The sequence below is a fragment of the Parasteatoda tepidariorum genome, chromosome 5 (assembly GCF_043381705.1).
Source record: "Parasteatoda tepidariorum isolate YZ-2023 chromosome 5, CAS_Ptep_4.0, whole genome shotgun sequence".
Taxonomy (NCBI): domain Eukaryota; kingdom Metazoa; phylum Arthropoda; class Arachnida; order Araneae; family Theridiidae; genus Parasteatoda; species Parasteatoda tepidariorum.
The window spans coordinates 82,927,454-82,951,904 of NC_092208.1; the positions used below are offsets into that span (position 1 = coordinate 82,927,454).

Below are 24,451 nucleotides of genomic sequence, written 5' to 3' on the forward strand. Positions count from 1 at the left end.
ATAAATTTAAGAATATAATCAACATAATAAGAAATTTTTATTCTAGCTTATATAATGCCTATGGCAAATGAAAAATATTGTCATTTATTTAATTTAATCATTTTTAATGTGATGTAGTTTGAATTTTATTTTGTAAACAATTTTTATAAAGAAATTCCCGATGCCTGAAAATTGCAAAATAGTTAGCATAGGATTTCTTCTTTGTGGAATATACTGCAATTATTTCCTTTTATGTAAGTGGTTTTTGTTAAGAATTTGTTCTGCTGTTATTATAAAAAACATTCAAATATTATTTTTGCTGTTTAAATATTGTTTTAACTATGTATATTTTAATTATTAGTTGTTAATCTAATGTAGTTAAGTATGCAAGCAAATTATAAGGTTATAAGTATGACTAACTAGGGTAAACTTCTAAGTATCGAACAAAATATAAATGAAAAATACATTGTTGAAGTTTATTTTTCCTTTTTTCCTTTCATGCAACCCAATTTTTTTTTAAAGAAGAAAACTACAGATAAAACTACATAGTAGTGTTTTAAGAAGAGAGTTTAGTTCAATGATTTTCAGATGTCTTATGTATAAGTCAACCAAAATAAATTATATTAATTCTTAATTTTTATTTTAGGTTCTGAAGGCAAACTCACTGTGGTAACACAAAGAATTGGAGTTTTAAGTGGAATTGGGAATCTAAGCTATAATATTGTTACTGGTTCTACATCTATTCAAGCACTGTGTGAAATGGCTGCTGAAAATTTTATACAATTCCTTAAACATGAAGGTATTTAATGCTTGAAGGTTTTATGAAACCGTTATTACTTTTGAATCCTCATCTTTAACTTTCACATTAGAGATGAGAAATTAAGATTAAACCTCTAAAATATGTACAAGTTTTTAATTAAAGTATTTTTTTTAGTTCATGAAGGTACAATATTGCACACTCTTTCCATGCTTTCACTGTGGTGTGCGAAATTCACCATGCAGGTGCCACCTAGTGTAATGGAACTATTTCAGGTAAGGTATTATCTTAGTTGTTAAAAGTTAAATTTCAATTTAAGTCTATATTAGGTTCTATAATTGAAAAAAAATCTTATTATTTAAATCTTAGTCTTAATGATGAAAATTCTAATTGATTATGGATTATGTCAAAATATTTGCATTTAAAAAATAATTAAACCTATAGGTCATATTATTTATAAAATTTCTTCTTGATAAAGATTAAAAAATGTAAATGTAATGTATTGCATTATAATGTTGAGTTTTAAAATTTTTCTTTTTAAAACTTTATTACGTAAATTTTATTACATATTAGCATGTGTTGACACTTTTTTTTAAAAAACAAATATGTCATTATAACCTAGTTTTTTTATTTTACTGTATTTTAACGTCATTCAAAAACATCCATGTCAATAATTTTTTTCTTTTTTAACAAATGCAAAGCAATTGATAAAATTTAATTTAGAGTTTTACTATTTATTTTGCTTTCTGATATGCACGGAATTCGAAGCTTTAATGATTTCTTTACTTTATAGAATTGTCTAGTTCAGAAGAATTCAACATTTTCCATTCGCAACAGCTATATTCTTTGTATGAAGACTGCTTTTCATGGTTTGTATTTTTCTTAGAACAAAATTACATTACTGGTTTAACTGCAATTTCATAAATTGCATATGTCTTATGCTAAAAAACAGAGTTTAACTCTTTAATTTTTTTGAGATGGAATTTTTTATTTTTATTTTCCCTGTTTTCATAGAGTCAAAAATAACATAAGTTATTTTCTTCTATAATTGAATGTCTATTGCTTTGCCTTTCCTTTCAGTCCCATTCTTTCTCTGTTTAGAAAATCTTGTGATAAGGTTTTTATCTGGATACATTCCTTTACGATGATAAATGCGATATTTCCAAATAAAGAATAATTATCCTAAGATAAAAATTATTCTTCATAATATGTCTATGTCTTGGTGAAATAAAAATGCAGTTGCAAATAAGTTTTGAGATAAAAGCAGAAAACTACATATTTAGTCTGTATACGTTTTAAAAGTAAATTTTATTTTTAACCGAGGAAAGCAATTATTTTGTGTTTTTGAGTTTCATAAATAATAATAATGAAAAAAATCATTTCCACGGAAGCACAGTGAAAAGAGGAAAAATATTGATTGTGTTACATTTTCAAGGAAATATTTTTGCATTCTTAAATTGATAAGTCAGGTCAACTACCTGTTGCAAGTTTTTATCTTAAAGGGAAATGTCACACATGAGGTACAACAATGAGTTTAGCTCCAAATTTCTGAACATAGTTATTACTATTCTATCTCAATAACTTTTCAGCATTCTTTTTTTTTTATCTCTGAAATATTTTTTGTCATTATCTATATTCTGCTTATAATTAGAAAAATACTCCTATTCTGGCAATAATAAACTAAATTTCCTGATATGGAAATTAATACTTTCACAACCTGTAATTACTACATATCAAAGCTGACACCCTTCATAATTCTTTTGACAAAAATATCTTTGTGCTCACTGTTAAAACTCAAACATAACAGACATATTATTTTACTCTGCAGTGCAAAGTAAATGTTGTTTCTGCCATGAGGTCTTCATATTTATTTTAATTTAAAATTTTGTAAGCAATCTTTTTTGGTTTATTATCTAAGTTATTTATTTTATTTTCAAAAATGATTGTATTTTATCGGCCCTTAAAAGAAAAATAATAGAGAAAGAAGAAGAAAGTTTCCCATTTTTTTTTTACATACTTTATTATGTTCTTTTATTGTTAAATTTTGAAGAAATTTTCCTTGTCACTATCTTTCCTTTAATATGTCAATTTTTCAGTTTAATTCTCAAAGCTTCGTAGTTCCGGGTTTATTTTAAAATTGTAGCTTCTTAATTTTTCATTCAATTCATGAATACATATATATAGTTAGTTTTCTCGTAAAAATATATTTATATTTAATTAAAGATACTCATAAATCATTATCTTTTTGAAGGTTCTGTCCTAAAATAAATGAAGTTTTATTTGCAAATAACGAAGTAATTTACTAAAACTATCAAAAATAATATTGCTATAGTTCATATTTGAGGTCTCAATATTCATTATGTCATACTTTATTACTGACGATTCAGTGTTGATTTAAAATATTTTAATGTCTTTTTATGTGATGTTGATATTTTATAATTTTTTTCTTTCAGGCAACACATTGCACCAAGCTTTAGATTTAATTCCTGTCCTAGAGAAAGCCTACAATAAAGCGATCAGTCAACCCACCCAAACTAATGCTGTTGTTGAAGGATTGTCAGCATTTAGTCTTTTTTTGAATTTGTACTCATATGATAGTGAATCTGGTATGTTTAATTTTTAGTTGTGTGATATTACTATTTATTTTTTAAAAATTACTTATGCATAAAATGTGCTTTGGATTTTCTTCTTATCCAATCCAGAAGTCTAAATAATAGTTGTTATTGTTCTTATTCGAGCATTATTAATTTAAAATTAGTATGAGTGCAATCAAGGTCAAATGCACGTACATCTTTTCACTTAATTTCTTAAAAAAAATAAATCATAATAGCCCTAACTCTGCCTCTCACTTTGAACAGCATCTTTCCGTCAATAGCTAATTTAACTTAACGATCTTAATTAAAAAAAATTAAAACAAGTTTGTTTAGCAACAAGCTGAGAATGTTAAAAAGAATCATCAATGAAACGTATAAATATTAATGAGAGACTTGCAGATTATTATTATGAGGATTGTGTTTTGATAATTTAATTTGGTCTTCCTAAACATTCTTGTCAAAAATATTTTTTTATTGGCTGTGGCTTATTGGCTTTTATCATTTAGTGTCCCTGTGACTATTTTTGCCTTTCTTTAAATTTATAAAGAAACTTTATGTGCATAAAAATTTTATTTAACTTAAAAATTTTATTCTATGCTTACATTTCTGCTATTTTTAATATATTTTTAGAAACAAAGCTGAAAAATGTGATGAACGTAGATGTGAACAAGCTGCCTTTTTTCGCTGAAAAGTTCCTTTCTTATGTTACAGATGATGGTATGTATTAAAAATTAAAAAGAACAATGCAAAATTGAAATAAAGTTCATTTTTATCTTATTAATCCTTAATGAAATAGTTACATGAATTACATTTGGTATTGGTGGCATATTTCCTATCCATCAAAGACACATTTTATTTTTAATTCCTAAAATTGTTTATTTAAATTAGATCAAGTCCATGAGCCCAAAAACATCTTAAGCAGAGATTCTTAAAATCTTTGACTAAGTTAAAATTTAAATATTTTCAAATGTGTGCTGATAATGTATGAGTATATTGGTGCAGGTGGGGCCGGAATAGCTTAGCTGTTAGGGAGCTGGACTCACATTTGTGAAAACGGGAGTTCAAATCCAGCGGCTTGAAGACTCCCCATGTTGTAAATGGTGACTAGTGCACATTAAATCTGTATTGTCACAAAGTCCTTCATGTTCCCATGACAATTTATACTTCTGGGGGCACTGAGTTGGATATTGATTCATCTGTGGATGCGTGCATGTGGTAGGAGTTGAATTCTTGACCATAGATAGTGCCACTAGAAAATAAGAACAATCGTACCACAGTGCTTTGATGGCATGCGACAACAACTACATTGACGCAGGTCCTAAATGCCTTTGTTCATTGAAGAGACTTTTCAAGTTTTCACTGGCAAGATGTTATAGTATGCAATTAAAAGTAAAGTTGAACACCAAATACAGTAGAGGTACTCAGACTGCTCTGGCCGGGTTTGTAAGCAGTCTTTGTTAGTGCCTCTTTCAAGGGCTCTAAACAGATATTACCAAAGGCAATACCTAATTTTGCTTCACCTGAGCCTATACTGGACTAACTAGAAGTGATTTAACAGTTGATTCCCTGTCCGTTCTGGATTTTCTATTTGTCAATGATCTAATGGAGTATATCGGACTACATCAAATTTCGAGGATTAGCCATATACATGTTAGCTATCAAGTGTTTAACAGGACAACAGCCATAATATAATTATGATTCATAATTTTCTTTTATAGCATTTTTACTATCATTATATTCATGTTAAATATTTTGAAGAATGATTAATAGAATTTTCTCTGACTTTTCAGTTCTTTTATCTGTGATGTATGTTATTGAAAAATTAGTTATGGAGCATGGACATGGATTTAAAGAAGAATCTAAGTAAGACTTTTAACAAATAAAATTAATTATCTGTCATAAATGTTTTTCATATTTTTTATATTACATGCATCTCAGTTACTCTTTTAATGTAAGACAATTTTTAATTTTAAACGGTTTGAAAACCTCTCCTAAATATGAAGGGAAAAAAAGTCACTCATAGAACCCTTTAACTTAAATTTAAAATCAGTGATTAACAAATATGCATTATTTTTTCCAGCCTTCTTATGAGAGCAATTCTTTTCATACTCACAAGACCAACGTTTAAGATTCGAATGCAAGCATCTGGACACCTAAAAAAGATGCTCTCTGCCTTGGGTGGAACTCGATTGGCTTGCGCCTTACTCAAAGAATTTCCGTCATTCCTGGAGACTGTTAAAATTAAAGTAAAAATATTATTCTGCTTCAATTCTTTCATTACCCATCTTGTGCTATCTTAATTTATTTTCATTTTGTAAAAAAAAAAAAACAATAGCTATTAATATCATTTTATCAATGTAGAGCTTATTGGAAGAAGCAGGTTATTGACATTTTAGTGATTTTGAGTAAATGAACTTTAAAGTTTAAATGTTACTTGTTTTTGTTATTTTCTCAATCATTATGTTTTTAATGTATTTGTGAAGGAATAACTTATAGAATTTTTGTAGGTATATTTTTTTGACCCTAACTCTTTTATAAAGGAGGATTTTTTATAATTTTAGTGTATGTATAGCATCTGCTTATTTTGTTCAATGAATATTACTTTGTTGAAAAAGCTAAAATACACATCTAATTAGGCTTATTATTTTCAAAATAAAATTTTAGCAATCTCAATTCGGAACAAACTGGCATCAAGTTTCCTCTAGCTTAGTTAGTATACTGTCGATTGTGAGGCAAACTGAGTTATATTTTGCCGGTATTTATGCTTTTAATTGTAATTCAGTATTTGTTGATTGAAAAAGGAATTTTTTTAAATAACGCTGATTGTGATCAAAATATGCCATTTTGTTACTTGCATTACATGTTTGTGACTAAATAAAAGTATTTTTATTAGTTTCAATACAAAAAATTTCTATTGGAGTGGAAACAAATAAATTCTTTTCAATTAGTTCATCTCATCAGAGTAAATTTATGAAAAATATACTTATTTCTTTTTTATCCCGATTTTACATTATCCTGCTTCGTGCTACTCCGGCAGAAAACGTAAAATCAGAGTTCCACTGTCTGTCTATGTGTATATACAGTTTCTGGCCAAATTATTAGACGCACTATAAGATTCTATTTAAAATCTTAATTATCAGGTGATATTATACAGCTTTATTCTCTTTACGTGACTGAAACTGATTTGCACTTGTTTACATTCGTTGAATGCATGTTTAAATATAAAAGTATCACATGTAAATTCGAGCAAAACATGTAATATTAAACTACAGTGCGTATAATAATTTGGTCTAATTATTATAATATGGCCGGTAAATGTATATCCGTGTGTGAGGATAGGTTTTTTTGTCTTGCTCAGACTAAGACATTTTGCGTTGTTGTTGTGCTTCAGTCTAATTGTTATAAATTGTAAATTAATGCAAAATATAAAATGTTGAAAAAAAATAGTACAAGAAAAGGAGTATTTTAGATGTACTTGAACTGATGGTGGAGCACTTTATTCCACTTGTAAAACACTAAATAATTCTTTGTATAAGGAATAAAAATTGAAAGCACATAAAATCTTGAGTAATTTTGCTGTAAATCTTCTAAATTTTAGAGAAATGAGGAATGATAGGTTTGCTTTTGATATCTATATTCACTATATGTGTATTGCAATTGAAATAATGGTGGACTGTTTCACATTAATGAGTGCTTTTCACACTGTTCTATTTATACTTCAGAAACCATCTAAGAATGATGACCAAGAGGCAGAGTCTGACAATGGGGATGTTAATGTTCAAGTTCTTCAGAGTTGTTTATTTGCTTTGTGCAGTGGATCCAATTTAGATGAACAAGAAGTCCATCAAATTTGTATGGATTGTCTGATTCCCTCACATTTAGATGTTATCTGTAAGTCATATTTTAATTTTTATTGAATTAATATTTTTATCTTCATAAATTATTAAAAAATGATCAAGTCCACCTCAGTATTTCATTAATTATTTATTTTCAAATTATATTTTTTTCTGTCGTCAGTTTTTTTTTTTAATGCTTCACAACTTTGGTTGTTTGTGACAGGCGAAAGATGTCGTTTTATAATTTTTTTATTCCCTTTGAATTGTTCTTGAGATGTAATTTTTTTAAGAGATATTAATAGGTTAAAAATATTACAGGTTTTATTTATTGCCTTGCTGTTTTTGTTTAAATTTCTATATAAGATGCAGGGCCCGTGTTAAGCAATCGACACCTTGCCAAATGCGATAAAATCGTAAATTTGGCAAATAAAATTGTGTTTTTGCAAAAGTATCGGTGAATAATTTTTTCCACTGGTAGGAAATTAAAATTACATCAAAATGAATTTTTCTAAACAAATCAGAATTTTATTATTCGATTACAGTAATTTTTGGTAGATGTGCAGTATAGAATTGAGTCCAAATAATATAAGCCTGAAACAAATTACGATAAAATAGTTTTCTATGGGAAAAAATTAATTATAAAAAATTGTGGCATTTGACGAAGAGTTTCGAAACTACGCAAATACTTTTGATATTTGGCTTATTTACTGGTTAATAATTTTAAATCCTTAGCTCTGACCCTGAGGTATAAAGTAATTACTTACAAACATCGAATGTTTTTTTTTTTATCATTTAAATTTATTATTAGAACAAACAGAATGCTAACAAAACGAAAACAACTTTCAAAATGTACAGCAGGAATTTGATTTTAGTTTGTTGTACCCACTGATGATATATATTTAAATAATTTTGTGGTTTAAAAATGTATTATAAAATTGCATTTTACCATAAAGTTTTATTTTTCCATAATGATCCAATTTTGTTGTTTCCCTATTATATTGCAAAAACAATTTTTAAAATTTTTTTATCTTAATTTTTCTAGAAATTTGCACATAACTATTTTTTCAGGGGAAATATATAATTTTATAGTGTGGTTTAAATTTGAGGTCCATATTTTTTTTAAACTATTGTAAATTCTAATAATTTTTTTTAAATTTCAAGTTAAATTTTTTAAATTTTTAAGTTCTTTTCTTTTGTTTTTTTAGATCAGTCGAATTCTTCTCTGTGGCAAAAGATAGCTACAAAATTACATCAAAAACCTGCAGAATATTTAAAATTGAAAAAAGATGAGGTAGTTGATTTAGTCATAGATGATAACAATTCAGAAAATATTGCACAGGTAAGGCAATGATTTTTTTTGTTGCTTTTTATTTTTAATATTAATTACAAATTGATATATGTTGTATTTGTGTTTAATTTACATGTTATTTGTCAAATGCATTGGATAATTAGTGCATTTTTATTTTAAAATAATCTCAATTGTTACAAGTCTACGAAATCTCTGGTATCCAAAAAGCAAAGGGCTGAAGTATTTTCATTTGGGCAGAGTTCAATGTTTTATTTTGTTTACTTTTTTTTCCACATACATTCACTGAAATTTTTAGACATTTTTTTAAAAATTTCTAATTGGTGATTTTGCCATCAGAGTAATTTTTGTGCACTAATGTTGTAATCTCTACAAATTAGAAATGCACTTTGGTAAATAGTTTCTTTTTTTGTTTACATTTAATATCTTTTTTTTTCATGTTCTATTATACCAATTAAAATTTCTCTCCCTAAATATGCAAAATAAATTATAGTATTTAAATTCATTCAAAGAAATGGTTTTGATGCTTCATGTAAAAAGGGAACTTTAAACTTTAGGATCTTATATTATTGTTACTTCATATGATTAAAATATTTTTTTACACTCCTTTCTGAATGTAAATTGTTAATTTTTTAGTTTTATTTCAAAGTGATTGTCTATTTCTTACAGTTTTGATTTATTTCAGGCCAAATTGAATGTATTAAAAACGTTAGTGCAGTTACAACCCAAAGAAATTGTTCCTGCTATTGTTTCCTTCACAATTAATTTACTAAAAGACAATGCATTTGGGCTTGTCACTAAAGAAGAGTACCATATATTCCTTACTCCTGATGGAGAACTATATGATGCATCTGTCATTGAAAAGTAAGCAATTTTTTTTTGGAACCAGTTCTAGTTTTAGTTTTCAATTCATTTCATAAATTCATGTTTTTACAATATATTAGCCAGAATTGTCAACTCTCAGGCTTTGGTGGACCTCAGGCCACCAAAGTATTTTCTCATTTTTTTCTTCATAATAAATATATGAGTTGGCAGATCTGTATGGAGTGTATTTGGTTTATCCTAAATTCCTTTTTGAAATGTCTGATGAACCAAAAAAGAATAATTATCTTCATTCATCCTGTAAAAGTCAAATTAGCTAATTAATTTAATTAATAATTAATTTAGGGTAATGTTTCATTTGTTTCTCTCTAAGGCACTAGACTCTTGTTGATAGTTTTTCTATATTAGAAAAGAAAAACATGACAAAGCTCATTTCTTGATATTTTAGACTCAGTTCTGTGCTTTATAGTGCAGAGATATTTCAAAAATTGTTTTTTTCTCCTTTTTCTTTTGATCGTATCAATACAAATTTTATTTATATTGATCCTGTAAAACCAGTAGCAAGAAAAGTAATGCCTGCAGACTATTGACAAAGTTAAAACTGGTGGCATTAACCTTTCTCCTTAGTGATGTGATGTGCGAGAGAATATTTAGAACAGCAAAACTCCTGACTTCTGATCTTTCTCTGAACAAACTTAATTGACTGGCAGAAACAGTTTCAGAAAAGCTTTTATGTAACATTTAAAAAAAAATAATCAATTTTTTTATTTTCTTTAATCCTTTTTTCCTTATGCTATGCTGTGGTTTGATAAGTTTCAGAGCCTTTTAATTTCCAAGGTTTACCAGATTTGTATTATCATTCATTTGATAATAGTTTAAAGATTTTGTCAATCAAATTAATTTACTCTAGTAGCTGAATTTTTTTTTGCGCTAATCGCCTTTAATCAGAAATCTTCATATACCCTCTCCACTTTAATGAACCTTGATGATCTTTCTGCCATTTCATTTTGAGTCAGTTTTAGTTTAGGCATCATTTAATCAACTTAACGACAGTTCTCAATTCCATTTACATTCGTTACAGTACTAAGAGTTTGATTCTTTGTATTGCTAAAATTTATATTCGACTTACTTGAAATAATTATAAAAAAGTATTGAAATTTTAATTGAATGGTTGTCACTTTGTTCTTTTTTATCAGTGCTTCATATCTTTGTCAATATTTCAAACAGCATATAATTGACCTACCTGAACTTAAAATAGTTAAATACAAATCATTTTTTGATAATGAGGTGAAAAGTAATGGTCACCTATCTGAAGGATTTGGTAGGGAGCTGGTATAACAAAGGCATACAAAAACTGTCAAGAGTACTTCGAAATGTATTGACCACTTATGTGTAAAAATAGACATTTAACCTTTTAAAATAATGTAAATATTATTTTAATTTTTTGTATTTCTACAAAAAAGAACCTTATTTTTGAAATTTCCTTTGTAACTTAATGTTAATAAATTTTTCTATTTAATTGATTTTTCTTCCAAGTTAATTTGACAGCAAACAATTTACTTCATTAGTTAAAGTAAAAATACATAGCAACATATTCATTGAAGCTTAAATAGTTTTTTTATTTGTTTTTTTACAGTTTAAAAGAGCACACAAATATCAATAAGAATATCAAGAGGGAAAGTAAGCTTTACTCCTACAAAGAACAGATGGAGGAAATTGAACTAAAAAAGGTGAGTTAAAAGGTTTTTTCTAACGATCTAATTACTTTAATTTTGGTGATTTTTTTTTAAGCAAAAATATTATCATTAAATTATTAACTTCCTTATTTATATTTAACTATTTTATGCTTCAAAAATGAACAAAATTCTAAGAATGTTTTTCTTGATTATTTTTATTGTAACATGACAGAAACTGCGTTGTTTTGTTGAGGAACATGCTAGTCAAAAAATTTATTGCATTTTGAACATTTAGTCTTTTAATTTTTAGTTTTATTTAAATTTTAGTAGTTGTGATGCATGCATATATTTTTGCTATGTTGTAATATACCTAACAGATGCCCGAACTTGACTTGATCGAACATCCTGTGCAATTTCTAACAAATTTGCAGAAGCGATCAATACTAAATAAGCACCCATTTCACATCACGTTATTGTTAGCAGATTATGTCAAGCTGAAATTGAAGCATTGCCTCACAGGTTAATAAAGATGAAATGAAAAATGATTGACGAGGGACGAAAGAGTGTAGGGAAATTGAATAATACAAAGTAAAGAAAGAGTTTTACTTTCTTAGAATTATTTAAGGGAATGATGAAAAAACTGCTTTAGTGCAAAGGGGCCTTTTTCTCTCAATTCCAGAGAAGCGAAAATTACCTATTTCCTTCCTGCTTAATGATGTAAGTGAGAGAGGGAGGAAGAGAATAGATGTGTGCAATAACTAGGGAAAGGAAAGAGAAAAGCTTTGCTTTTTAAGACATTGTTGCCACTCCACAGGGAGAATAGAGAAAACCTGGAAAGTGCAGGGAATTTAAAAATCACCTAAAATAGCAGGGAAAGGACAGGGAATTTTAATTCTTTCTTTGCAAGCTGGGAAAATACTGGGAATTTTGTTTCTTATTTTCGTCTTTTAAAAAATGGTGACCACTGAAAGCTTAATATATGGGATGTTTATGCTTGATATTTCAGCTACACTAAACTATTTAATTTGTTATAGCATTATTTAAATATGTTCAGCTGTTCTTTTTTTTTCCTCTAAGTTTTTCAAGCAATTAAAACTAATAAATATAGTTACCCCAATATAGCTCACACAAGATCTTAATAATTGACGTGTTTCCTCTTAATATGTTACGTATAATATGTACAGGGAAAAGACAGGGAATTTTTTTTCCAGATTTGAGTGGCAACCCTGTAAGAGTGATGGGGAAAAACTGGTTTAAAAGGAGTGTGTATAGTTTGCTCTCATTTTCAGAGAAGCGAATCTTTTCATATTATCTTTCTTTCCAGTCATTAGGATTATTTATGTTTTTGAAGTAAATCATATCAAACATGTAGTTTGACCTATTTCAATTAGTGTTTTTTTAACTGCTACCTCATGAAAATGCATGTTTTTTGACAAAATTTGTGTGGGGGCTTTATCAGTATTTTATGGTACTTAATATTTTAATAGTAAAAGTGCTAATTAGAAATTTTTTTCAATGTGAAAGGATTTATTTAAGGTGTTTGTTTTGAGGTTAATATGATATGCACAATAATTAGAACAAATAAAAATTCTAGCTTGTTCAGCAAATAAGAATCCTCAATGAAACATTAATGAAAACTTTAATATTGATCACAATGTTGACATTTTTTCAGGGTTTTGTTTTCATTAAAATATAAAATTTAAATGTTTATGTTTATTTCAGTTAGTCTAATGTTAAAAAAATCTGAAACATTTTTCTACCTAGTCTGATTTCATTAGAGCTTAACAGAGTAAGTCAATTTAATGTAAAGAAAAAGAAAAGATAAAGGATAAAGGGGTATGAATAGTGTTTACTTCAATCATTGCAACCTAAATATAACTTAATTTATTTCATTATTCAAAGCAGATAATTTTTCCTGATCATATTAACCTCATTCTCAGTCAGTCAGTTATTATATTTCAATGATAGAAACTTTCTTTAGTCTTGATGGTGGTAATGTTCTTTTTTATTTAGTATTAGTCTACTCAATAATGCTGTATTTGTAATACTCTTACTTAATTGTACATATTTGATAAGTGCAGCTCAAAATAGTTAAAAAATTTTTATGTTATAAATATTTGTTCCTATTCCATTTAAGAAACTAAAACGATAAGTGGTAGCAGGTAAAAGTTGTTATTCAATATAGTCTTGTTGTAATTTACAAGAAGCAAAACACAATGGTGGGCGAGCAGTTGAAAATGATATAAAAATTATGGGGCATATTTTTGTTCTTATTTTATTTAAGAAACTGGAATGTAATAACAGCTATATTCTCTCGTGATAAATATTTTTTCAAATTTCAATTAACAGGAAACAGAACAATGGTGGGGGGAAAGGCGAAAAATTATATGAATTTTGTTACGTCATAAATATTTCATCTTGTTTCACTTATTGAAAAGTAGAAAAATACTGCTGTGCAGCTAAATATGTATATGCACAATAATTATTTGTTCTATTTTACATTTAACAGGAAATTGAAGCTAAGAAGAGAGCCAAAGGTATGACAAAAGAGCCAGAACTGACTAAGAAACAACTGGAAGCTAAGAAGGCTCAACTTGAGAAAGAAGCTGTAATTAGAGCCAATATAAAAGAAGTAAAAAATAATTCCCTCTTTTTTTTTAAATAGAATTTTTTTACTGTGATTAATACAAGAAAAAAATTGATTAGTAACAATATTGATATATATTTTCATCATATTATGATGAAAATCTTCTAAGTCAAGTTGTAAGATTCCCCTTAAATATTTCATGAATTACAACAGCAGAATGTTTGTATTCTTTGAAAAATATTCTAATCTCCAAATACAGACAAATGATCTTTATATTCCATTTAAAATCAAATAAAAATTACGTTTATAAGAATATTGGAAATGTTTACAATTGATTATGAATTTATTTTGCAGATAGATAGTCGTTTCCAGCGTGCCTTAGATAAACTTCAGACTTTAATTGATGCAAATGCAACAGCATTAGGTTTCTACATTAAAGACTTGACCTCTACCTTAATTAATCTGTTTTCATCTCCCTTATGTGCCTACAGAGCAACACACATGTATGTGAACCTGTCACATGTGGTTTCAGCTGGTGTTCTTCTTACATGGGGTATGTTGTTATTTACTGTTTGTTTTTCAATATGACTTACAGATAATATTTTTCTCACAGATATAAATTCATCTGAAGTTTAGTATATTTATTCTAAAAATGCTGAAATATTTTCTTATTCTGATAATTTCAATGAGGTTTATTACTTTCAGGCTTGTAGTTAGCCTTCTTCTATTTCTTATAAACTACATGTTTACACCTTAAATTAATTTCTTATTTAGCTCTCTATTATAATCAACTGATCATGCATTTCAACGCTTTTTATTTCTTGGAATTGTGAGGCAAACCTTATGAATAGAACTTTTACATGTAAAGGTGAAAAACTTTATCATATTCAATATTAGTGGTTATTAAAAAGATTCAATTACTGATCCAAAGATGTAGCTAAAAAATATTTCTAATAGGTAAAACACTCCACTGATCTGTTATATTTTTATAAAAAAAAGTTAATGTAGTGAATTAAAAAAAGAAAGAGTATGTAGAATAGGAATTGTGATGCAATATGCTATTTTATAACAAAATTCAATATTCTGAAAATCAAGATATCAAAACAGCATAGCATCCCTTTATAGGGATTGCCAGATCAAAGAACCACTGATAATTTGTTTCATCGTACTCCAAGTCAAATTTAGTGGTCTCAAGTATACACTATTAAAAATTTCAAGCCCTGTTCCTTTATATAAAGGTATATTTCTGCAATTTTCTGTTTTATAGCAAAGAGTGTTATAACCAAAGATGTTAGCCTTTTTTTAAAATTAAGATTATGTAGATAAAATTGCTATTATTTTTAAATACTAACTGTTTCTAGCAATTTTGATATTATTAATTCAATTAAATTTTATTCACTTTCATTAAATTTTTGACACACCGATTAACTTAAACATTGTTCACATATTACAAATTTTTTTTCAAGCGTATGATAGAATTCCACATTGATTGCTGTATTCAAGTTCCCTCAAAATTCTAGTTTATTTTGTTTAGAATTATGCTATTTTGATTCATTTGTTGAACCAAGAACATTGCAATCCCAATTAAAAAATATTGTTCTCAAAATACATTTAATATGTATGGTTACCTTTTTGGCAGCATTTACCTGTGTAATATTTGGAAAATATCATTCTCAAATTGCATTCAAAATATATGTTTTTTGGGGACATTTACTTGTGTAATATTTAGAAAATATTGTTCTCAAAATGCATTTAATAGGTATGGTTTTTTTTTTTTAGTGGGATTTGTTTGTATAATTGTGCTTATTTATTTATATACTGATTTTTTTTTAAATAGGAAAACCGATTGCATATGCAACCTTAAGACTGATAACTGCTGCTTGCGATCTTGAACCATCCTGGACTGAAATTGATCTTGATGAGATTGTGTCTAAAATAATCAAATTTCTGTACCTAAGTACGTGTGCTGCAGCAGCTTCTGGATATGATGAGCAACTTCTATCCCAAACAGCTCAAAACCATTTGAGTGCTCCTAGTTTTTCATATTGTTTCCCGTTGTTCCAGCGCCTGCTCTTGACTCGAACATCAAATATGGAATTGCTCGAACAGATCTTGTCTATCATAGGAGAGCATTCAGAAATCCGAGCCATCGACACATCTATTGATAAAGTAGGCCGTTTCTTTTATTCTCAGTTTTTAGGGTTGGGGGGAACAAAGTTGGTAAAAATCACTATTTTTTTTTAAAAAAAATTAAAAGATATCAGAAAATTTTTTTTATTGAAATTTTCTTTTCTTATTTGCTAAACTACACATGGTGGCCATTTTCTTTGCAAACAGAGAAACCCTGGAATTTTCAGAAAAATTCAGTTCACTCTGAAAATTCTGGAATATTAGCGATTACTAATTACAAACCATTCAACACCAAATGTGTTTCAATGTATTATTTATTAGGCATTTAATTTATTAAAGCAGTATTTTTTAAAAATCAGGTAATACATACATAGAACTTTTAATTAAATTAAGAAAGGAATTTCTTAAGGTTAATGAGGAAAGGGCATTTCTTCTGATAAATAAGGAAATTAATGGTTTCCTTATTTATTGTTATATTTTTACAAAAACTTTCTTAATATGTAAAGTAAATATTTTAAACTCGAAAAATAGAAGTTTTAACTTTCAGATGTAAAAATATTTTATATATTGTGTCAATATTTTATTTATTTTAATTTTATTGTTGAAAATTTGATATTCCCCTTTGGATGAAATCTATATTTTTAAAGTCCTTTTTTTTCCGTAAGAGCTGAAACCTGATTCAAGTAAAAGCCAAGGGCGCAGAATGTGTACAAATGTGCTTGAACAAGGTTTGGGTGAAATTTTTGGTCTCATTAAAAACAAAAAAAAAAAAACCTACAAATTTTTTTTAATTTCTTAAAAAATTTGTGTTCTTTAAATTCAATTTCTTATTAAAAAAAATTGCTGCAAATTTTTTAACTGTAAAAAATATGTTTCCCTTAAATGTTGTTTCGTATTAAAAAATCTAATTCCTCATTCCACATCAACTTACGGTGTAAAAAGAAAAATACAACAATACATATTCTAGTTTATTTAAGAACTCTAGTCCTATTTAAGAACTTTTTTTCTTCATAAAAAAATATTAGGAAAATTCTTATATAATACAAACTTACTAGAAATATTTTGAAAATGGTATAACTAAAAAAAGTGCTATAATTTTGGAGAAAATTTCAAATAAAAGCTATGATCTGGGAAAAAATTTGACACTGAGAATTTTCTGTAACTCTAATGAAAACTTTATCTAAGAGTCCTTTGAAATTTTAATTTGTGAAATCCTTTTCATCGCCTTTGTACCAATTTCAGATTTATCAAGAGTGTGTTCCAACCTTAGCAATGTTTGATGTCCTTATCAAAGTGATTTGCCAAACTACTGGCCAAATTCAGGTATTTTTTGTCTTAACTTTTTCATTTATCTAATTCTTTACCTTATTCTTATTACAGAAGCATGAATTTAAAAATATTTGGAATTGGGATTTATTTATTGTGCTTAATCTTCCCTTGTGCTTAAATTTTTATTTCTACTAAAAGTAATTTTTTTTGTAAATTTTAATGTGTATATCTTGCAACAAGTTAAAAAGGGTTCTTTTGGCTATTTTCCAAAATATATAGGTGATCATTGTACAGTGCGCAAAAAAATAAACTGACCACCCTAAATAACTTTTGATCTAATGACCAAATCTTCGTGTTATAGGATTCAATCTTAAAGGTTCAAAGGGGTGACCTCAAATATGATAAGGAATTAGTTCCGTCGATATTTTAGGTTACGAAATCAGACAGAAAAATGTACTTTCTCTGTATATACATACCCTTTTTTTTTTTGACGAATTGAGATTTCTGCCCCCAAAATATAGGTGGTTGCCGTAATCTGGTAAATATGGTTCCAATAGTTTGGTCAGAAGAGCATTTTAAAGTTATGACCCCTTAATGTTATTTTTACTTCTTGCATATTTCGCCATATCTCTAGAAAAGTTTTGCACACAATTTCAAAATTCATTTAGCCAAAGATAATTCCATGGAAAAAATAATTTTTAGTAAATATTTAAAATTTTTTATTAGTTTGTTTTACAGTAGTCGAAAAATTTATGAATTTCCTGCGTTCTTTAAAACTATGTGGAAAGTTTTATACCTTATAATTCAAAATTTTTTATAGGATGTGATTAAATAAAATAATGAAAAATAATAAATATATACTAAAAGTTATATTTTGCATGGAATTAGCTATGGGTGAAAGAATTTTATTATTGTGTGTAAAAATTTTTGATTCGCTTAAGAATTTCTTGAGATATGGCGAAATAGGCAAAATGTAAAATTGGCATTAAGGGATCCTAACTTCGGAAAGCTCTTCTGACCAAACTATTGGGACCATATTTTCCAGATTGCAGCTACCCCATATATATTAGGGGTTAGAAATCCCAATCCGTAGTAAAAAGGGTATCTTCATTCAGAGAAAGTACGTTTTTATGTCTGATTTTATTATGTAAAATATCATCTGCGCTAATTAATTAGCATATTTGAAGTCGCCTCTTTGAACCATTAAGAATGAGTCCTAGAACGGAAAGATCCGATCATTAGATCAAAAGTTATTCATGGTGGTCTGTAACATGATTAATCACTATAGTAATATTACATAAATTAATCACTCTACAAAAATTTTTTCTTGCACTTAAAATGTATATAAACTATTAAACTAAGACTATAAATCTATCAATTAATAAATACTGAGGGTAGGTGCCAGCAATTTTGATTTTTTTTTTCAAAGTGACTTACGAGTTTATTGTTGCCAATTTATCATATGAGACATTTTTGTTAAGTTTGCTGATATTAAGAAACTATAAATTCTTTTTGTTAGTTAAAAGTATTTAGTTAAAGGCACAATTAATAAGAAAGTGTTTATAATTGGCAAATTTTTTTTAATTTTTTATCCTGCTCTTTTCAAAGCATATAAAAACTACTGAAATAAAACTTAAAATATTTAGTATCAATAATTTAATTATTATCTTAATGTAAATTTTAAAAGTACATTATATAATTTTAAATGTTTTGCAAAGATTGATGTCATGTGAGAGCAATTTAGATTTTTCAGTGCTACTCACAATATGGTCACAATATGTTCAAAAATTTTTGCTAAATTGAGTTGTCCAATTCTTTCATATTTAAAGTATTATTTTTATATTTTAATTTTGTTAGCATGCCATTAAATACATTTAAAAACCTTGCTATTTTTAACATTGTGTAATGTGAAGTTCAGTTAACCTATTTATGAAAACTTTAAAAGTAACTGCCAAAACAGTTTTTGAGAACCTACATGTGCTTTAAAAAAATCATGGTCAAGAACTCACATGTGTGATTCATCTTTCCTGTTTTAAAACTAATCATTAAACTTTATTTCTTTCAATGAATGCAATTTATTGAACAATGTTGAATTATTTTTTATTACTGTCAACTATTACTCTATCTTATGTGATATTTTTAGACCTTAGCTATGAAAACTTTACTGAAAACTGCTGAAGCTGTATCAGGAGATGATAATTGTTCTGTTGCTGAAATGCCTGAAATCGACATATTATTATCAGCTCTTTTTCTAAATGATGAGCAAGCCAGGCTGTCTGCTTTGCAAGTGAGTTGTTACAATTAAGTTATTTATTGTTTCAGTAAATTAGTTTTTTTCAATGTTTTATACATAATTACTAATGAATACATGATTTATTCTTTTTTCATTATTAAATATCAATAATCATAATTATCAAAAATTAATGTATTAATTTCCACTGCCATTCTCTCTCTTACCATTCATTTTACGAATCTCGTAACTGTAAAATCCTTATTAATGACAAAAATGTACAAATTTAGTTATTTCTGTTTTTATAAAATTGCTTAAATTTGAAATATTGTAGAATTTTTGCTTTTTAAATATATTTTATTCAATTACTCACTTTTGTATCTAGGATTTTTGAGTTATTCACATTAAAAAATCAATATGTGCAAGTGAACTGAAATTAATTGGTGCAAAAATAAGTACATAATTGCTGGGTGAGAGCAAAATTTTCATGCTCTATCTGAATTTTTTTTCCCATTAAATGTTAGACTGGTAAAATTGCAGTGAAATATGAGGAGAAAATACTTGTTTGATAAGTGAAAATACTTAATGGTAAGTGTGAGAAATTCACTTGAATTTATGTTTACATACGCATTTTGTCCATCAAAAACGCATTTAAAAAAAAAAAAAAATCTAACCGTTGATAGAGAAACCTTACCACACTCACTGTACTCACCTGACATCTAGTTATTTCTGATTTTCATATATCTGTTCTTGAGCCATGGTGGCTCGGGATTAAGTGCTTGCCTTCCAATGAGGTAAACCAAGTTCGAATCTTAGCTATGGCTGGTCGATTCAAATTCTGCACTCGCCTTGCACCTACCACAGTGCTGATGTAAAATATCCTGATTGGTAGACAGACCCTGGGTTAGAGACCCTTTGCCGTCAGGCTAACCGTGGGAGGTTTCATGATTTCCCTCTGTATAACGCGAATGCGAGTTAGTTTCATCTAAAAGTCCTCCACAAAGGCAAATTTCTCCCATTACTTGATCCTGGAGTTCCCTTGTCTTCTGGATTGGGTTCAAAGTTACAAGGCTACGAAACTGAACATTAGTAGTCGTAAACCCTAAATTGGGTCAGCTGTTCATCTGTGAAATTAATCAATATAGAGCTGATAATCGGCGAATCAGTGAGGAAGATTTGGAAATTTTGAGGCAGTGCAAGGGAACACGACGAATATGGAGCCGCAATGTTTAGAAATCTTTATATAGGGTTCTGATGGCCTGGAAAAAATAAATGAGTGGTAGCTAAGATTATTCAAGACTATTGAAAAATGTTTTCATTTAGCTTTCATTTGAGAATTAAGAAGTTATTTCTTGTCAAGATGATTTTAATGGAAAGGAAGAAAAATAAATTGCCTTTAAATATCTACATTATTATTTGTTTATTGAATTTTGTTTTTGTTTCTACATTTCATTCTAGAGTTTAAGTGCAATTGAGATGGTGTTGCCGACCCCCGATGCAGATTATGAAGATGGTATGCATGTTATGCAAAGAATTTTTGTTGCTTGTTATGATGAAGCAGAGCAAAATAAGAAAATAGCAAAAGAGTATGAGTTTCTCTTTAATCTTCTTTTAGTATTGCTGTTTTTATTATCATTATTTTGTATGTTTATCTTTCACATATTTAACTTTTTCTTGATTTCCTGTATTTACTTTTCATGTATTATTTCATGTATTTGCCTTTTTGATGATTTTTGACAGAGATCTACAACTTCTTGTTGCAATCTGAATCCACTAAGGACGATGCTATCAATGACTTATTTTTAAAGTTCAAAGTTAAATTAGAAAAAAAAGAAGTTACTTTCGAAGAAACTAAGCACTTCAAACAAACAAGCATTAAAATTAATTAATTTTTATGATATTAAATTAAAGCCAAAAGCATAATTGTTTATCTAATTAAAATAGTTCTTTTTTACATAATTGGTAAATATGTTTTTACACATAATTATATCAGTAGGGATCATTTTTATTGATGCTAAGTTTTATTCATCTATCCAGTTTTCATGACGCCAACACAGGTGACATTTCCGCACCAAGAAAGTGACACTGACTAAAATGTAAACAGTTTGCAAAAATAACATTTTGAAGTCAATTGAGGTAGCCCCTAAGAACAACTGACCTCCATTAAGGACTATTTTTCTATGAAACAGAGAGTGGTCGGCCCCTTTTAAAATAACATGTTGTTATTATGAATATTATATGTTAAAATAACATATTGTTATTATTAAAATAACATTATGTTTATTTTAAAAGAGGATTTTTTTAATCTCTTTTGTTTCTAATTTAGAAGATCTTTATTTCTTTTTTCTTTATTAGATTATGGAATAACTTAGGTTTTGCTGAGCATCCAGAGTTATGCCGTCGATTACTTAAAGACATAGTACATAAGGAAGTTCTAGTGAGACAAAGTGCAGCGAATGCACTTGCTGCTTTATTTAAAGTATTTCCTGAAAACTTACAAGACACAATTGATGATCTTTTAAAAATTTATGAAGAAAAGCTATATGTAAGTAGTTATGAAATTTTGAAAATAATTTTGTGTAATTATCAAAATGACATAAACTTTACGTAAAAAAATTTACTCTTCAAGTATATGAATAACAGTTTAGAAGTCTAGATAGGTAAAACAAAATGTATTATTCTCAAAAATGCTTCATTTTACATGATGAGGCTTTGGAAAACAATCTTCATATATACTTTATGTTGTTTATATGCTTAAAAATATATTTTTTGTATAAACAGCTTTAATAACAGCAAATTATTGGTTAAAATGGATCTTTTGAAAAACAGTCTTAATTTCTATTGAATGGTATTTTTAAACTATATTTAAAAATATCTTATTCTTTAAAAGGCTTTATTTTATTCTGCAAAAGATCTTTTGGAATACAGATTTGATATCTTATTTACTTAATGCTCTTTATATATTAATCTCAGAATAAGTATATTGGGTTGATAATTAAGTTACTGTCATTTTTTTTAATATTCAAACATTTAATAATATTCTGCATATCATTAAATGTCTTTGGCATAATGTTCCAGATCATTCGAAAGAGGATGTTTTGATCGACTGATATCGATGCTATATTCTTTTGTTCTAGTTAATTTATGTTAATTTTCAGATCCTTAAAATGGAATGTCAATTAGAGAAAAATTAGCATTTGCCTTTTAAAGAACCCTTTGAGATTTGTAAACCAAGTTTAAAAGTGGAAATTTTAACCTCAAAGATGCTCTTTATTCTGGCCATATAGATGAGCTTAATGAAGAACAATTAAACCAACTTTAGCGTAAAAATTCATATTATGCAACAAAGGAAATGGCAGGGAAAATGGACTTCTACCACACTTTAAACTTTCAAATAATTAAGAAAGAAAAAAATCTTAGTTGCTAACTCAATATTTTTATTTTAAAAATTCATAATGTTTATCAAATATTTTTTTTAGAATTATTATTACAAACTAAACTTTCAATGGATGTGTTTCAGATGCCTCCTCCAGTATTGGATAGTTTGCATAGAGTTGTGTCTACCTCTCCTCCTGACCAATGGGAAGCCAGAAGTGGGATTGCGTTATGTCTTGGGAAGCTAGCAGAACATTTGAGCCATAATCAAGTGGTGGCATTAATGTCCTTTTTTGTTCCTGACGGCTTAGGTGATAGGCATCCCACAGTTAGAAAACATATGCTCGATGCAGCAGTTGCGATAATCGATGTTCATGGCAAGGTATGGTATAAAATTTCTTGTGTATTGTTGTAAATTTTATGATATATTTTTTTTGAAGTTTCTGTAAAAGTATCATTTTGGGGATTTTAATTTGTTTTCAAAGAACCACTAAATATTATTAGTGTTCCAAACTGAGTCAGGAAATTAGATTTTGTCAAATAAAGTCGGTGAGTATTGCAATCGCTTAGCCAAAGTACAAAAAAAACCTGCAACTACACCTGGAAAATAATAAATTTTTAAATTCTTGGTAACAGTAAGGCATCAATGTTCATTGTAAATAAATATAAAAATAATTGCAATTATTTCTTGTATGATTTTCGCTTCCACATTTTACATTTCTTAGATTTATTCAAATCAAAATATTAATCACTACAAAATACTTATAACAAATTCTTCTTTTCAAAATTTTTTTTTAAAAATAAAATAAACCAAACTTTTTTTTTGATACTTTTAAAATATGATCAAAAGTAGTGTTGTGTATCTAGTGATAGCTGATAATAAAAAAGCATCTAGTGACCTATTGACTGAACATTTTCTTAGCTAAAAAGCTTTGCTTCTTAACAGTAGCTATCTAATCTAAACTAATTTGGACATCCCCTCTTTTTGGCTGGAGAACTGAATGTTTTTTTAAATAAATTTTTTTTTTCAAATAATTTTCTCTATCATTAGTAAAATGTATTAAGGATGAATTGAACTATATTACGTTTCAAGTTTTTTATTGCAAAATATTGGTTCCATTTTTATTTTACTTTTGCATATTTAAATGTTAAATCTTCTCCTAGGGAAAAATCTGTTTCTTACAAAATGCAATTTTTGATATTTTCTATAAAAAAGTTTCTAAAACTTTCTTAAGATGGGGAAACTTTCTTAAGATTATGGAACCAAAAAAAACAAAAAAACAACAACAAACAAACGACTGCTGTTTGTCTGCTTAGAATGTTGCATAGAGTTTTGTTAAAAAATTTTCTAGGAAAAATAAAAGTTAAGTAATCTTATTTCTGAATTTGTTTGGGAACTTTGTGTGTTATGCAATTTTTTTCATGATTTATAAAAAAGCTGTTGTTTTAAAAAATGGCTATTTTTTGTTCTTTATTACTTATCATTGCTTTATATTTACCTTAATGTATGGGTGCACAACCTGCGGCCCGCGGGCCAAATGCGGCCCTTCGACTACTGAAGTGCGGCCCGCGAGAGTTTCTAAACACAATAAAAAGAAATTTAAAAAATGGCAATTTTTAATCGCATTTTAAAGTCATCACGTTTTGACACAATCAATTTTAACAGATTCTTTAGTAAATGTACGTTTAACGCGCTTTCTTGAATCCGAATTTATCGTAAATATAAATGATTTTTTTTAAACAGTTATTTCCGCTTTTCTACGTGATTTCGAAAATTCCGAATTTTTATTACGACGCGAGTTTCAGATCGCAAATTTAAATAATCACTTTTTGTGCACTTTATTTGTGACGATTTCATCTTAAATCTAAGTGATTTTTTATCTTTTTTTT

General features: G+C 27.6%; 1 protein-coding gene across 1 annotated transcript in view; it reads left to right on the forward strand.

The window, feature by feature from the left end:
- Window positions 1-24,451, forward strand: part of LOC107439203 (lethal (3) 80Fj) — a gene marked incomplete in the record, with an annotated part of 81,201 nt that overhangs the window by 13,604 nt on the left and 43,146 nt on the right. The window contains 19 exon segments of the mRNA XM_043051809.2: window positions 626-778; window positions 914-1,011; window positions 1,530-1,605; window positions 3,190-3,342; window positions 3,961-4,047; window positions 5,121-5,193; window positions 5,411-5,576; window positions 7,053-7,221; window positions 8,372-8,505; window positions 9,158-9,336; window positions 10,931-11,024; window positions 13,480-13,602; window positions 13,912-14,110; window positions 15,395-15,726; window positions 16,930-17,010; window positions 19,100-19,243; window positions 20,645-20,772; window positions 21,542-21,731; window positions 22,707-22,943. Coding sequence (XP_042907743.1) covers window positions 626-778; window positions 914-1,011; window positions 1,530-1,605; window positions 3,190-3,342; window positions 3,961-4,047; window positions 5,121-5,193; window positions 5,411-5,576; window positions 7,053-7,221; window positions 8,372-8,505; window positions 9,158-9,336; window positions 10,931-11,024; window positions 13,480-13,602; window positions 13,912-14,110; window positions 15,395-15,726; window positions 16,930-17,010; window positions 19,100-19,243; window positions 20,645-20,772; window positions 21,542-21,731; window positions 22,707-22,943 — 2,816 coding nt within the window.